The 16,937-nt window shown below is 46.8% G+C and overlaps 1 protein-coding gene across 4 annotated transcripts in view; it reads left to right on the forward strand.

The window, feature by feature from the left end:
* The window catches only part of frem2a (FRAS1 related extracellular matrix 2a), a 61,555-nt gene that overhangs the window by 21,082 nt on the left and 23,536 nt on the right, over nucleotides 1-16,937 (forward strand). For all 4 annotated transcript variants that reach the window (XR_013133735.1, XM_077020132.1, XM_077020133.1 and 1 more), the window contains exons 5-9: nucleotides 7,145-7,270; nucleotides 8,418-8,669; nucleotides 15,018-15,167; nucleotides 16,093-16,302; nucleotides 16,666-16,863. Coding sequence is in view for 3 of the 4 variants with exons in the window: in XM_077020132.1 (XP_076876247.1) it covers nucleotides 7,145-7,270; nucleotides 8,418-8,669; nucleotides 15,018-15,167; nucleotides 16,093-16,302; nucleotides 16,666-16,863 (936 nt within the window). In the remaining variant the exon portion in view is untranslated. The remainder of the gene's footprint in view (nucleotides 1-7,144; nucleotides 7,271-8,417; nucleotides 8,670-15,017; nucleotides 15,168-16,092; nucleotides 16,303-16,665; nucleotides 16,864-16,937) is intronic.

Consider the following 16,937-nt stretch of genomic DNA (forward strand, 5'->3'; position numbering starts at 1 on the left):
GAGTGGCCTCCCTTTTGTTCGTCTGTTCACCACACAATGTTTAGACCTTACAGGACATGTCGTCGATAGCAATTTGCGCTAGCTGAAAGATGGCTTCATGTTGAATGGGAATATGGTGTGTGAAGACACACTTGCCTCTGAAACAAACCAGTTTTTCCTCAAGCAATACAGATTCAAACACACAGAGGGACTAGAAAGAACAAACCACACTTTAAAGTCAGGCCCAAACCTGTTGAACTAGTTACTGACAGGTCACTGATTTCTAATTAAGTCACATATCTAATTAAACCACATGTAACACTGATACATTTAACATTGATTAGTTGAGTGAAATATAATGAAAATTTGGGGTTTGAGGGTTTTCATTAGTTGTCAGTTATAATCATCAAATTAAAAGAAATAAACACTTCAAATATGTCAGTCCATGAGTAATGTTTCACCTTTTAATGGAATTACTGAAATAAGTCAACTTTTTCATGAAATTCAAATTTTATTACCAGCACCTGTATCCAAAAGCACAAAAAAGTTTGTCGAAAACCATTGAGGCCAAACTTTTGTTAATTTAATGTATTTAATATGTGACACAGGCCCTGTGTGCACAGGTCTCTGTTGCATCCAGTTCTTGCAAAATTGTGTGTATGTAGAGTGACATGGCATCTTTAGGTCTGTCCCACTCCTGTACACATGATGACAGATAATAAATAACAACAGAAATAAGAGCTACTTACTACTTAAACCTAAGTGGTCATTACAAGTCATGCAAGATTTTTTTCAGACAGACACATTGATGGCAGATTTTTAAAAAGCACTTTGTATTTGAGAGAATGATTAAAATGTAGATGAGAATAGCAGAAAGTGTGTCAGCGTTGAACTTCACAATGTCCAAGAGACTGTTAGAGACCCAGAACTCTTTGCAGTTCACGGTCTCAATCTCGCAGGAACAGAGATTTGACCTCCACTTCCTTAAAACAGACATGAACTGTCAATGCTTTTTCATTCCTTGAACTTGGTGCTTGTAAATCAAATCTACAGTAGAGGTTATTAAAATGCTTTACTGTAGTCTGCAGTCTGAGATTAATATGCTAAACACTCTTTTTGATCTTGTAGTCTGTAATCTACTGAAGATATTTCCATATACCCATACCATCATTCATATGCGGTTTATTTCTTAATTTATTCTTTTTTTTATTATTCTGATCCTCTTCACCAAAATTCATTAGTTTTTCTATATGGCCTTTTTAATTTTAGTGTTCATATAAGATTTTAATCTCTTTGGTGTATCAAGCACATTAGAAAGGCCGAGATTGGACAGGGCAGAGATGTGTTGAACTGAGTCAAACTTAGTCGAACTGAGCTTGGGTCACAGGGTCACAGGACTGTGAAGCCGTTCTGGGCTTGGTGTCTAAAACTGAGAAAACTGGGGCTGAGTCATACTGCCCTGAATACTTATCAGAAACACACCGACAAACAGAGGAGCACCACCTCCATTTAGCCACGGTGTATGAGAAGCCATGTTCTCCTGTAGTGAAGGCTACGCAAAGTACTGAGGAGAATTTGAGAATTAGGCATTGATCAAAATGTCCAACCCCCCCCCCCCCCCCCCCCCCCACACACACACACACACACACACACACACACACACAGTCCTTTTACATTTAGGATCCTGGGGGGCAGGCATGTTACCCAGAGGTTGACGAGGTGGGCCATGGTTCACCCGTCTCCTCACCACTGTCTGTCCCTCAGTTTTTACTGCACTTTAGACATTGAGGGCCTTTGAGGGGACGGTGTGGACACGCATTGTCCAGTGGCCTGGGCCCTTGCCCACGTTTGTCCTAGCACCTGTCCCCTCAATTTTAACTGCACCATAGTATCACACACTACCATACATGCATATACACCAACACCTACACAGTACTGGGGGTGGAGGGGTGGGAAGGCCTTCCTTCACCCGTTTCCTGCTCCCTGCCGGGGCGGGGGGGGGGTCGCTGGCGTGGGGCTGGGCTGGGGGCGTCCTGGGGCTGCTGCCGGTCCTTGCTGGTCTGGCCATTTGCCCCCGCCGCAGAGAGGGTGTTAGTTTGGATGAATGTGTGTTTTTGTCCTTGTCTCTGTTGGTATAGGTAGATGAGTACGTGTTGGGTGGGGGGATATGGGGACGTGTGTATATATTGGGGTGAATGTGTGAGTACATATGTGGGGGTATATATGTCCGCAAAAGTGTATATGGGGGTGGGTGAACGTGTGTGGGAATGTATGTTGAGGTGAATGTACATGTGTGTGTAGGTGTAGATATGTGAGGGTCTACATATGAGGGTGAGTTTGGGGGTGTGTGTGTGTATACGTATGTGTTTAAGGATGGGTGTAGGTGTATACATGGTAAGGGTGTATATAAGGGGTAGTGTGCAGGTATGTAGGGGTGTATATATGGGGGTGAATGTAAGCAAGAGTGTATGTGTGGGGCCGGTTGGTTCTGGGTCTGGGGCTTATTGTGCCCGGTCCTCTCCCGGCTGCTCCCCTGTGATTACTGCTCTACTCCAGAGGAGGGGTGCCTTGGGGTTCCGGGGCCTGGATTGGTGCTCCGGCGTGGGGGCGGTTGGCCCGCTCCCCTGGGGGGTTGTGGTCCGGGGCGGCGCGGGACTCCTCGGCGGGATGGGGGCCCTGCCGGGCGGGGGGGGCTCTGTTTCCCCTGGACCTGCACTCCTTGGCGGGGGGGGCGCTGTCCGGGGTCTCTCTTTTCCGCTCGGGCTGGGGCGGGCGTGCGGGGGTCACTGGGAAGTGTGGCCCTGGGACTCCACAGCTCCTGGGGGGGCTGTGGGCGGGTGGGATTCCCGGGCCTTTCTCTGCTTACCTCTGGCCTCTGGGGGGAAGTTGTCGCAGCTCTCTACCCTCGCTGGCAAGTACATTCTGTACATTTATCCTATGTTGCACTTTTGTGTTGCACATAAACACACATTCATACATACATATACATCAGTCATTTGTGCTGTATGTCTTGGGTACACTTTCTGCTCTACTTTGCAGTGGTCATTTGAGCTGGTTGGTTTTATTTATTTATTTATTTTATATATATGCGTGTGTATATATATGTATATATTTGTATATATGTATGTATGTTTTTTTTTTCTTCCCCGCCCTTCTGTCTTTTCTCTTTTTCTCTCTCTCCCTTCTTTTCTTTCTATATTCTATCCTCTCATGGTCTACCTAACCCCAATAATTGTCATCACTTTATTACACAGAATTGTTATTATTTGATCTATTATTTGATATTAAAACAAAGTTGTCCTCCAAAGATGGGGGGGTGGAGGTGGGCCCAAAAAAAAAAAAGTCCATTTTTACAAGATAAGCCAGTACCACGTCTTGCACAAAAACGGCTCTTTTACATTGTTTTTCCCTGCCAAACATTAGCCGTGAGCTCTGGACTTTAGTTTCACTCTTTGCTTAGCCACCGTGGGACTGTCGAGTTCTCACTTTTATAAGCAAACATTGAGTTGTAGAGTATGAATTACCAGAGATTTATTTTTATGTTTGCTGCATGTGCGTTCTTTTTTACTGGCTGTTGCCGAGATCCCTTGACGCTTATCATCTCGCTGTTTCATGCTGAATCCAGCGCTCATGTGATCTCACTGAAAACTTAGTCCTCCATGTCAAAACTTGGAGGCTTCCCCTGTGAGCTAATTACCAGCCTTATGAGGGGGGTTTGTTTTGCTGAGACCACATCCCCATGGGAGGCTTGCTGTGTCAGAGAGTTGTGGCTCACTTCAAGGGTGTGAGTGGAGGAGTGTGGAGTAGAGTGGGGGAGAGGGGAGGAGAAGGAAGGAGAGAGATGGAGAGGAGAGGAGAGAAGGGGAGAGAGGGGTAGGAGAAAGGAGGACAGAGGGAGTGAGAGGGAAGGAGAGGGGTGGAGAGAGAAGGAGCAAGGGGAGGAGAGGGGTGGAGAGAGGAGGAGAGGAGGGGAGGAGAGAGGGGAGGACAAGGGAGGAGAGAGTGGGAGAGGGGAGGAGAGAGGGGGAGAGGGGAGGAGAGAGGGGGAGAGGGGAGGAGAGAGGGGAGAGAGGGGTTGAGAGAGGAGGAGAGAGGGGTTGAGAGGGGAGGAGAGAGGGGTTGAGAGGGGAGGAGAGAGGAGGAGAGGGGAGGCGAGCCACTTGAATGGTGTCCATACCTACCGCTCTGCACCACTCTTAACTCCTCAGGATTAATGAACCTTTTAGCCCTTGTATTTGTATGGCATCTCCTCCCAGTAGGTATTCGGCCTGTGTGCATAAATACTTCAATGCAATGCAAGGCTCTTTTTGGCATGGCGGGTCCTGGGAGACTCATGTGACCTACTTGCTGTGAACCGTGACATTCACCCACCATGCCTGCCGATTCCTGGCACCATAGAGGTCGCTGTCCAGGCTGAGAGGTTATCAGTGTAACACGTAACATTAGCATCAGTTCCTCTAGCTTAGAAACAGGAACTGTACAAGGAGCAGGAGCACGTCAGATGGTGTGGAGATTAACCTCATCCTGAGCTACAGGACATTCATGGTGAGGTTAATGTTGCTGTGTAATTTCATGATGAACTGAACTGCTAGAGCATGTTTAGTTTGAACATGAGAAGGTTTTGATTTCAGTATCGTTCACTGAATAGAGGCGCCGATTACACGCTCTGGTTGTTCCGTGCAGGATTGCAAATGAGATAAAACCAAGAGAAAAGGGTGCTGGCTGAAGACAGTTCTCCTCATTATGGTCTTCACTTTCCTTTTTCACAAACGTGACGTCAGCGGTCGTAATTGCGGGACTGATACAAGATAACTAGCAGCAAATGTGTCATCATCTGAGGTAACTGTAGGGCTAACAATGAGACATCCTGGTTTAGGGTCTTCAAGGATCAGAATACAGGCAAGTTCTTTACATTTGCAGAATTTAGCAGACACTCTCAACCAGAGTAATGGCCATTAATACTTTGTTCTGTTCATAGAAGAAATATTTATGATGGTACATTAGGCTGATGTGGAGAGTGTGATTCCTGCTGTTGGTGAATTATTGTGCTACCCTGTGACTCTCCTTGTATTCCCTTCTAAAATAAAATGTTCATCTTGTGAAAACGTAGCCATATGTGACTTGGCTGCGTGGGTAAGATATGCTTTCTAACCTGATCTACCTGCAGAGACATAATGAAGATTGCATTGTGGCTTTCTGACCGCAGTGGAGTTTAAAAAGCTGACATTTCCAAATCAGCTGCTACGTTTGAAGAGTAGCACGCACACCCTCCTTCCTCTGTCAGAGCTGCCAGACTCCGCAGGGTCTGCAGATGTCTGTGGCCTCCGCGTCACCACCGACTGGCTGGGCATACGGTGACTGGGCTGTGTGCTGGGATCCCGGAGGAGACGGTGATTAGGCTTGAGGAGGGGAACGATGCCTCCTGTCAGGGTGTCGGTGCTGGGACAGGACCTCTAATGGAGATCTGCGAGCCCGTAGTGGGGATATGCCTGCCTGCACTCTGACTCGTCTCCTGACTGTTCCTCTCCTTGAATGCGTGCTTCTCTCCCAAGAGAGGAAGATGTACAAGTATACAGTGAAATGAAATAACGTTACTCCAGGACCACGGAGCTACAAGACAGAACACAAGTGCAAACAACCGTAAAACCAATAATCATAATAGCACACAGTGCAACACTGACCAGTGCACAACCCTGAGTGGAGAGAGAGAGGATGTGCAAAAGATGATAAATGGATTATTTATGGAATGGAATATAGACATTTTTTATTAAATCCAGTGTTGCATTACAACAGCTGCAGACATAAAAAAATTAGATAGAAAAAAAACATGAATGTTCAATTTTATATAGCGCCTTTCAAGAAACCCAAGGTCGCTTTACAATTTTTAACACAGGTACAAGTCTTACACGACCAATCACACACCGGCGAGAAGCGGCAGCCAATTGCGCACAGCGTACTCTCTACCAGGATCCACAGCCCCCTGGGGGACTGAAATGGGTGCAGGAAGGGGAGAGAGGACAGACCCTAGTGACAGAGCACCATCCACCACACACAAGAACACATATTCATGCACAGGCACTCGGCAACTCGGTTTTTATTGAACATGAAGAAGGAGGAGTTACCCAGTCAGGCTGTCAGGGCCTGAAAGCTTCCGTGTCTTTCTTCAGATGACAGGAGAAAAGTTCATGTGTGTGGTGTGTAGAACCGTCCACAATGTCGGTGGCTTTCCGCATGCCCTGTGTGGTGTAAGTGCCTGTGATGGGGTGGAGAGACACCCTGATGGTCGTGTTTGGAGAAGCTTCTGTAATCTAGTGCACCTCCATCTTTCATCCTCTCAGTTTAGTAAGAACAGGTTGCAGCTCCTTCATACTGCCTCACACGCTCTGTCTGAACTTCTCACCTGTGCTCTCTCTTTCCCTTGCTCTCACTCCGTTTCTCTCTCACTCCGTTTCTCTCTCTCTCTCTCTCTCTCTCTTAATTCTGAGAGTGATGAGGGTTGGCCAGCTCTGGCTTGAGGAGCAGGGCTGAAATGTGAGGGAATATAATGAGTGCACACATGGGGATCTGGGACGAGAGCAGCGGGCAGAGCTCGAGTCGGTTTGTTTCTCTCTTTGTTTTGGGCTTTGTCGTTTTCTTATTGGTCCCATTGTGGCTGATGGAAACGTATTCCCCTGTTGAGTTCACAGCATCGGCGGATTCGGGCCACTTCTGCCTTTTTGATTGATGCTTCAGTCGGCGGCCACAGCTGCCTCCCTCAGTCAATTCATTGCACTACAAAAATCTGCTTAGATCTCGACTTCATTCCTGACCAGCAGCATTTGAAAACAGAAGCTCATGGGCACGTTCCAGCCCAGCCTCGGTCAGTAGATGCACCCCAGACGAATGCTGAACAGCTTCACAGAGGAGCTTCTGTTGGGTCACCACAAAGGCCAGTAAAAATCTAATATATAAAAAAAACTTTCTCGATCTGGGACAGGCAGGCGTTTGTATCAAGAAGTATCTTTTCTTTTCTTTGCTTGTGCTGAAAGTGCTTCATTTTTGGCGAGGCGAGGCAGATTCTCCGCCTGCTCGAGATAATGATGTTTGAGGCTCTCCTGTGAACACGCTGCCTCTCGGGCCGTCGAGGCAAGATGAGGCAGCGGCCGTCTGTCTTCTGCCCCGACAGAGTCCACCGCCTTCCTTCCCCAGACGAGCCTGGTGGTGGAGGAGGACGCCGGGGAGGTGCTGGTGCCCGTGCGCAGGAGCGGTGACGTAGGCGAGGAGCTGCTGGTGTTCTGCTACACCCTGGCAGGTACAGGCTCTGATTCCAGCATCCACGGGGGAGATGTTCGCTCATGGACTGCTGCAGTGCAGACACCGTCCTGCTATAGCTGCACCTACTGTGTTATCGGCAGCTGTCGATCCCGTGTAGGGTGTAAGTGTGCGTCTACGTGCCGTAGCTCTGTTGGTGTGCGCAGGACACATGCCCGCTGCTTGGTTGTTGCCACCTTCTGTCTAGTTCATCATTGGTCAGGTTCTGACCACAGGCCCAATTCTGTGCTCTGCATACAACATACAGCATAAAGCATACAACATACAGCACACAGCACACAACATACAACATACAGCATAAAGCATACAACATACAGCACACAGCACACAACATACAACATACAGCATAAAGCATACAACATACAGTACACAGCACACAACATACAACATACAGCATAAAGCATACAACATACAGTACACAGCACACAACATACAACATACAGCATAAAGCATACAACATACAGCACACAGCACACAACATACAACATACAGCATAAAGCATACAACATACAGTACACAGCACACAACATACAACATACAGCATAAAGCATACAACATACAGCACACAGCACACAACATACAACATACAGCATAAAGCATACAACATACAGCACACAACATACAGCATAAAGCATACAACATACAGTACACAGCACACAACATACAACATACAGCATACAACATACAGTACACAGCACACAACATACAACATACAGCATAAAGCATACAACATACAGTACACAGCACACAACATACAACATACAGCATACGACATACAGCACACCACATGCAACATACAGCATACAACATACTGTGTACATGGACAGTTTGGACACTTTCTCAGAAATGCAGCCTTGCATCTCTGAAAATTCTTCTTGGGGTATCTTAATTCCTTCTCTCTGCTCTTATTGCTCTCTCTCTCTTTCTCTCTCTCTATCATTTCTCTCTCTCCCCCATTATTCCTTGTTCTCTCCCTCTGTCTGTTTTATTATCTCTCTCATTGTATCTATCTCTCTCTTCTCTTTTTGCATCTTCATCCTCTCTCTCGCCCTCTCTCTCATCCCTTCTCTCCCTGTCCCTCACCCTCTCTCTGGCCTCTCCACCCCACCTCCACCCCTCTACCCCAGGCTCTGCTACTGGTACGGCTCCTGGCCCCGTGCTCTCCCACTCCGACTACGTCTCCCGGCTGGAGGAGCAGGCTAGCCTGCTACGCTTCCACAAAGGCGAGGTGGAGAAACCCTGCCGGGTGGTCATCATCGACGACTCGCTCTACGAGGGGGAGGAGAGTTTCAACGTCTCCCTCAGCATGGCCCAAGGCGGCCGCCTGGTGCCAGGGAAAACCACCGCACGCGTCACCATCCTGCCGGACCTGGACGATGGTAATCTGGGTGTCTCTCTGTGGGAGAGCATCAATACCAAACCTGTCAGTTACGAGTCAGTTCTGTCTACATGGATATCGTTGGCACAATGTTTCTCAGTGGCTCAAGGCAAATATTCTACACAATAGCAGAATAATCACAATTTCATATTAACATTAACACACTGACATTCTTATACATTCACACCAACCCAAAACACTTGATAATTAGATGATCAGGTTGTTTTTAGCAAAACAAAGTTAAGTAATCACTTAAGACATTGTCAATATTGAGACCACTTTAAGAAGTGGGAACAGTTGAATTTATATAGAAAATCACGAGTGAATAAACCATTTCCTGATTCATTTCTTGTTGATTTGGTGAAGGTTGACGAGTTTACCTACTTAGGGTCAAGGGTACAGAGTAATGGAGGAAGTGAAAGAGAGGTAAAGAAGAGAGTGCAGGTAGGGTGGTGTGGATGGCATAAAGTGTCTGGGGTGATCTGTGATAGAAGGGTGTCGGCTAGAATGAAAGGAAACATCTATAGGACAGTAATGAGACCTGCTATGTTGTATGGACTGGAGACAGTGGCATTGACAAAGAGACAGGTGAGGGAGATGGAGGTGTCTGAGATGAAGATGTTGAGATTCTCATTTGGAGTGACGAGGAAGGATAGGATCAGAAATGAGTTTATTAGAGGATCAGCACATGTAGCATGTTTTGGAGATAAAGTTAGAGAAGCGAGATTGAGATGGTTTGGACTTGTACAGAGGAGGGAGGAGAGGTATATTGGTAGGAGGGTCTTGAGGATGGAACTTCCAGGCAAGAGGAGGAGAGGTAGACCTAAGAGGAAGTTTAGGCAGTGGTAGAGGATATGAGAGTGGCTGGTGTGTCAGTGGAGGACACTCAGGACAGGGCCAGATGGAGGAGTTTGATCCACTGTGGCGACCCCTAAACAGGAATTGCCCAAAGAAGAATAAAAAGTGAATAAACCATTTCCTACAGCTGAGACACCATGATTATACTGAGTAGTCTAGTTTACTTTAACATATTTTAGTATAAACAGTATACTGTGATCTAACTCAAATGGGAGATCATTATGTTCCAGTGTAAGTCTGGGTCTCTGGGGGCTGTGGGTTCTGTTATTGAGTTACTATGTTCCCCTACCAGTCACGGACAGAATGCAAGTGCATGGCTTAACCAAGGTGGGACTCACAGCAGGGTGATGATCTCAGGAGACGCTGGGAGAGTGTCCTGTCCATTCTGTGATGATCTCAGGAGACGCTGGGAGAGTGTCCTGTCCATTCTGTGATGATCTCAGGAGACGCTGGGAGAGTGTCCTGTCCATTCTGTGATGATCTCAGGAGACGCTGGGAGAGTGTACTGTCCATTCTGTGATGTTCTCAGGAGACGCTGGGAGAGTGTCCTGTCCATTCTGTGATGTTCTCAGGAGACGCTGGGAGAGTGTCCTGTCCATTCTGTGATGTTCTCAGGATAATGCAGAATGATGTGCGTGTCCATGATGCTGAGGGATCGCGCTTTGTGTGTGGCGTGCATGCATATGAATCTGTGTGTGTGTGTGTGTGTGTGTGTGTGTGTGTGTGTGTGTGTGTGTGTGTGTGTGTGTGTGTGTGTGTGTGTGTGTGCGCACTTCTAGACTGGACATGGATTAAGATGAAATCCAACATGATTTAGATGGGTGTGGGTGGATTAAGGTATAAAAGTTTGATTGATTCTTTATTCACCGTCCTGCGTGACACTGTTTGAACTGAGCTCAGTAGGGGCAGATGTGTGCCAGCACTGCACAGCTGCAGCAGGAAGACATGAGGATGAGAGGATGAGCTTTGCTCTGGGTGGCTTGTTTTGACATTCTAGTACATAGACCACATCCTTCCACTCGCAGTCGCACACACACACACACACACGCACACACACACGCACACACACGCACACACACACACACACACACGCACACACACCACACACACTCCCAGGTATTAGAGGTTTTTCAGAATAAATCTCATTTGTCCCTGGTCCTCCATCCTGATGGCCTTAGATCTTATCTCTCCCATCTCTCAATCTGTCTTTGAATCAAAGGAAAATCCCTGAAACCTCAAGCAGGTGCATTTTAAACAGCTTGTTGTCTGGGAGATCTGGTATGAGGTGAATATCTATAGCAGAAGATGCTGACACAGCTCACTTTAATGTTTTTAGATTGGTTATAAATTGCATTTTTTCTTTATTGATCATATGCTTGTGCAATTTCAGGGTATTGCACAGAAGTTTACTTTATAATAGAGTTATATGTAACTTTATAATAGTTTTGTGTAACTGTATAATAGTGCTCTATTATAACTTTATAATAGAGATATGTGTAAGTGTATAATATAATTAAATGTAACTATAATAGAGTTATGTGTAACTATAATAGTTATGTGGTACTGTATAATAGAGTTACATGTTCAGAGTTATGGTAAAGTTTAGCTGGTGATCATTTTAGTCACATACCACATACAGTAGTCATAAGTGACTACTGGTTGAATTGGGGAAAAAATAAATAGCTTTATCTTAACTTTGTGGCAAATTGGAGTCAAATTTTTTGTTTGACTAGTTTTGCCATGGTGCTGTTGATGTGATGAGTTTAGCTGAAGATGGATGGATGCTGTAAAGGATAGACAGATAGCCAGCAGGTAGGTAGGTAGGTAGGTGTGTGTGTGTGTGTGTGTGTGTGTGTGTGTGTGTGTGTGTGTGTGTGTGTGTGTGTGTGTGTGTGTGTGTGTGTGTGTGTGTAGAATGAGTCAGAGAGGGTTGGTGTATGCTCAGGGGACTGTGGGTAAACACACTGGGATGAGTGTGTATGGTTTGTGTGGGATGAGTGTGTATGGTTTGTGTGGGATGAGTGTGTATGGTTTGTGTGGGATGAGTGTGTATGGTCTGTGTGGGATGAGTGTGTATGGTCTGTGTGGGATGAGTGTGTATGGTTTGTGTGGGATGAGTGTGTATGGTTTGTGTGGGATGAGTGTGTATGGTTTGTGTGGGATGAGTGTGTATGGTTTGTGTGGGATGAGTGTGTATGGTTTGTGTGGGATGAGTGTGTATGGTTTGTGTTGGATGAGTGTGTATGGTTTGTGTGGGATGAGCGTGTGCGGTTTGTGTGGGATGAGTGTGTACAGTTTGTGTGGCATGAGTGTGTACGGTTTGTGTGGGATGAGTGTGTATGGGTTGTGTTGGATGAGTGTGTATGGTTTGTGTGGGATGAGTGTGTATGGTTTTTGGGTGGGTGGGTTGGTTGGTGTGGATGAGTGATCTTGTGGGTAGGTGAGTGTTTGTGTATTTCTTTGCTTGTGTGTGTGTGTATTACAAGACTAACAAAAAACCCAACAGCACTGATATGAAGGTCAGGAGTTCAATCTAATGTTAACTGAACCTGCTCTTCTCCCCAAAACTCAATTTCCTTTCCCATCTCCTGTGTGGGTATGTGCCGTACTTGTGTGTGTGCGCGCGTGTGTGTATGTTGACGTGTGTGTGTCTGTGTGCATATGTGTGTGGATTGTAGTTTTATTTTGTTGATAAAAAAGCAAATAAAAATGCTAAGAACAACACACCTGAGGCCTGTCGGAAAAGGAATCAAAGATTTAACATGGTTGCTTCTCTCTGTCTCTCTTCTTTCTCTCACATTTACTCTCTCTCTATTCTCTCTCCTTCTCCCCATCTTTGTTCTCTCTCTCTCTCCATTTCATTCTCATCCTTTCTCCTCTCTTCTCTCTCTCTCTTCTCTCTCTCTATTCTCTCTCTCTCTCTCTCTCTCTCTCTCTCTCTCTCTCTCTCTCTCTCTCTCTCTCTCTCTCTCTCTCAGTCTCTCTCAACAGGGTTAATGGACTGTATCAAAACAAGTCTGGCATACCGTTGTTAGCTGCAGGGCACTCCTGAGATTAAAAGCTAAGTGAGTTGGTGGTCAGCTTCCACTCTGACTGTGGACACGGAGACACAGGGCTTCACAGGTTCTTCTCCACCATGTATCTGTGGGTTTGAGCTCATGGACACCACCACAATCAAAGGTCCCTGCTAAGCATGCATCTCAGACAACATAAAGCTTGTCACAGACAGCATGTCAGACCCGCAAACACACACACAAAACATGTGTTCACATTTCACTGGAGTGTATGAGGTGCGTTTCCATTTCCCCTGGTCTTCTGTGGCACAGAAACACACACACACACACACACATACACACATACACACAAAATAAACACAAGTGCAGACAGGTGTTTCCCTTACTGAACTCAGATGGCATCACCGTCACTGTGCGTTCCTAGTAACAGTGTAACAGTGTAACAGGAGTAACAGAATCACAGCTGCTTAAAAAGAGCATGTGTTGCGTTTCCTGGACAAGACAGAAACACCTTTTATGTTAATATATCTCTCTTAGTAACAAGTCTGCTAATCTCCTATTATATCTTCCATGGCTAACTGCTACGTCAGGGTGGACTGAAAGGTTTGTACTGCGCTGGATTGGTGAATGTGCAGACAAGTTCTCAGTCAATAGACGAGATCCAAGATGAAGCATCTGAAGAAGCTTTCATAGACGCATGAGCTGGTGCGTTCTGCAGAGACACCGTGGATATGGAGATTGGCTACACAGTTTGGGCTTTTGGTTTTGACCTGTTGTCCACAGGCTGTGCGGTGATGGCTGGCGTCCTGGGCTGCGTCTCTCGCTCTGACTCAGTGGCTGCCTTTTCATCACTGTGATTTGCCCTCTGTAATAATAGCAAACAGTGGCAAATCACTGAAAATACCCGAACATGGAATCCTGCTTCTGTTTTGTCTCGTGGATTTATTCCTTCCTTATAAAGACACTCAAAATAACACCAACACCCCTCCATTATCTGCCACAGACAAACATTTCAACAACGTCTCACATGACACCCCAAAAGCATCAGAAACAACACGGGCTTTTATCTGTGGGCTCCGACGGGAGGAAGTGAAGCTCCTGCCTGAACTCTGGAAAACAAACCTACGTTCTTTGTCTCCTTTCACACTGTCGTGTGTTGTTATGGAGGCACTGGAGTCTCAGCCAGCACCCTGGATGCCTTAATCAAATACAGGCTGGGTGCGTGCGGGGACTTGTGGGTAATTGCTCCGTCTGACCACCGGTGCCAGTGGGTGATTTGAATGCGAATGTCCTGATGGAACATGTCTCGTTATGCCAGCGTGAAAGGGTGCAACAAAGAAGCCTGAGGCTGAAGCAGACAGCAGGTGGAGGAGCTGGTGCCAGCGTATGCATCCACCCTGGCTCTGAGTCGTCCTCACCCAACCCCTGGTTCATCCACCCGTCCCTAGCTCACTACCTCACCCCCTCCACCTCTCCATCTAACCCTGGACCATCCACCCTTTGTACTGGTTCATCCACCCAACCCTGATTCATCCCCACCTGCAGCTCAGGGCAGGCAAGTCAGGCGCTCTCCCAGACGGAGGAAACTCTCACCCCCATGGGAGATCTCTTTCACAAGAGGCTCTGGAGAACCTTCAGCGAGGCTGCTGCAGAAATCATCTCCACTTGGGTTCTCCTCTCTTCTGGCCAGGGTCTCTGCTCTCTGCTGCCATGCCAGGTGTTTGGAGCGGAGAGCGTCTGGTCTGCTGGGTTGTGTCGTGGTCTTTGCACTTGTCAGTCACTCCGCGTTTCCTGCATGTGTCGGCTGTCTGACAGTTAGTGAGCTACTTCCATGGTCACTTAAATGGTTTGTGAACATGAAGCTGTTTGGGTGAAACTGGATGGGTGAATATAATAATAGGTGACCATCTGTTTATGATACTGGTTTGGGTTTCTTGGTGGGTGTGAAGGTGAATGTTGGTGTGTGAGGGAGAAACAGAACACGAGAATGAGAAAGAGGCAGAGAGACACGGAAAGAGATACAGAGAGAGAGAGAGACACAGAGACAGAGAGAGAGACTTGGAGACAAAGAGATAGAGAGACACAGAGAGAAAGCGACACAGAGAGAGAGAGAGAGAGAGAGAGAGAGGTAAAGATATATACAGAGAGAGAGAGATTGCTCACTGCACCCCCATGTGAAACCCCCCCCCACCCACATACACACACACAGTGTGTCGAGGTGTTGTCATGGAAACCCATAGCCAGTGTTCTGTCCATAAACTCAGAGGTGTCTAATGGGGGGATTGCTGGCACTTCTCATTAGGGGCTGACTTAGAGAGGACGGGTTTGGTGTCAGGGTGCTTTATTTGGACAGCCTGAAGGACAGACCAATGTCTGCAAACATGGGGACAAAAGACAGGAACTCTATTCCCAGCTCTGGTTCCACTGAACTGTTAGCCACTCACTGCACTAAATTCACGTTTTCTCTGCTGCCACAGCTCCCCTCTTCTACTTTGGTGACGGGCGGTACCACGTGGACGAGAGTGACAGCCACGTGGAGGTGCGGGTGCGGCGGACAGGACCTGACCTCTCCAAAGCTGCCTCGGTCTCCGTCAGGTCACGCAGGACGGATCCGCCCTCAGCTGAAGGTAGGGGCCCGTGCCTGCGTGACCTTCTGTGGATGTGACGTGATGTGAGGTGCACGTATTCCTGGGGAGTTTGATCAATTGCAACATTACTTCATTCATTCTTCTGCTGCCGGACATGTTTACCAATGTGCCATTATTCACTGCTGGCATCTACACACTGGGAGCTCTGTGAACTTTGGCAGGAGTGTAACACATCATATAAATTTGTTTATTATTTATCTTGCATTTATTTAACTGAACTGGTGCGTGTTTCTTATTTATAACAATCTTTTTTATGTAATGTTCCAATTGGGAAATTGATTTAGTGCCTGAATGATATATGAGCGTGTTGTAATCTGGTGAAATGACTTATCAATTGCATTTCTTTTTTTGGTGTTCAGACTTCATCATGGCTTCAAATACGGAGCTAAAAGCCAAATGTTCGAGTTTCTCATGCTCTGTGAGGAAGAAGGGGGCCGTGTGTTGGAGGGGGAGCACTGCAGATCTGAAAGCATCATAAGTTTAGTCACTTAGAAGCAAAGTCTGAACCTTTACCAGCTGAACAAAACCCCTGTATTCTTCCCACACATGCAGTGCCCTGCTGGGGAGAGCTGAGGGCTTTACACAGCACCCTGGTTTCTGAGCCCTTAATAAAAGCAGCTGCAGCAGTTTTCTCAAAGAGATCATGCTATGAGAGGAGGATTCTGGGCTTTTAAATGTTAAATATAGTCTCTCTCTCTCTCTCTCTCTCTCCCTCCCCTCCTCTCTCTCCCTCTTTCCATCTCTCTCTCACTTTGTCCCCCCTTCTATCTCTCTCGCTTTCCCATTCTCTCACCCTCTCTCTTTCTTTCTCTTTCCCTCTCTCTCTCCCTCTCTTTCTCTCTCACTCTCTCTCTTTATCTCTCTCTCGCCCACATTGCTCTGGGGCCTTGTGCTTGCCTCCCAGCTGGAGTGGACTACGTGGCCATCAGTAAGAACTTGGACTTTGCCCCGGGGGTGACCCTGCGGACTGTCCGGGTCACCATCCTTGACGACCTGGGCCTGCCATTGCTGGAGGGCACGGAGAGGTTCGAGCTCGTTCTCAGCATGCCTTCCAATGGCATTCTGGGAGAGCCAGGAAGAGCTACTGTCTTCATCAACGACTATGCATCAGACCGTTAGTGTGCTACTGCCTTTGTGGTGTTATGCATTCAGAACAGTGTTGTTTCATATGACTTTTATTTTTTTTTTTACATCAATTGGCTTTGCCTGTACAGTAGAAATATTCCAATATCCCATTTGTTCTATGCTTAGTCTTCAAAACACATCCAGGTTTTAAACAGTCTGGAAACTATCATGAAACTTAAACTTAGTAAAAAAAATTCAAGCTTAATTAAAAAAGTAGCACATGGAATTTGCAGTCATTGAATTTGCACCATTAATGGGCCAATTCCATAGCAGTTTTTTTCGAGTTTTTTTATGTTTCCAGTTTGACTGACGATTGTGGAATTTGACTGGATTGTTTTTCTGTGATCTGCAGTGCCGACGGTGATGTTCACACACGCTGTCCTGGTAGGAGAGGAGAGTGGTGCCCACATCACTGCCCTGGTCCAGCGCCATGGCGACATAAGCTACAGGTGCACTGTGCGCTGTTACACAAGCCAGGGATCCGCTCAAGTGGGCGGAGACTTCGATGAGAGGCCCAACACTGATGCCTCCATCATCACCTTTTTACCAGGTGAGCAGTAGCACTCTTCCAGGGATGCCTGCAGGGGGCGCTACCTACCCCACACTGCATATGCAAATGCCTGA

The sequence above is a fragment of the Brachyhypopomus gauderio genome, chromosome 10 (assembly GCF_052324685.1).
Source record: "Brachyhypopomus gauderio isolate BG-103 chromosome 10, BGAUD_0.2, whole genome shotgun sequence".
Classification (NCBI taxonomy): domain Eukaryota; kingdom Metazoa; phylum Chordata; class Actinopteri; order Gymnotiformes; family Hypopomidae; genus Brachyhypopomus; species Brachyhypopomus gauderio.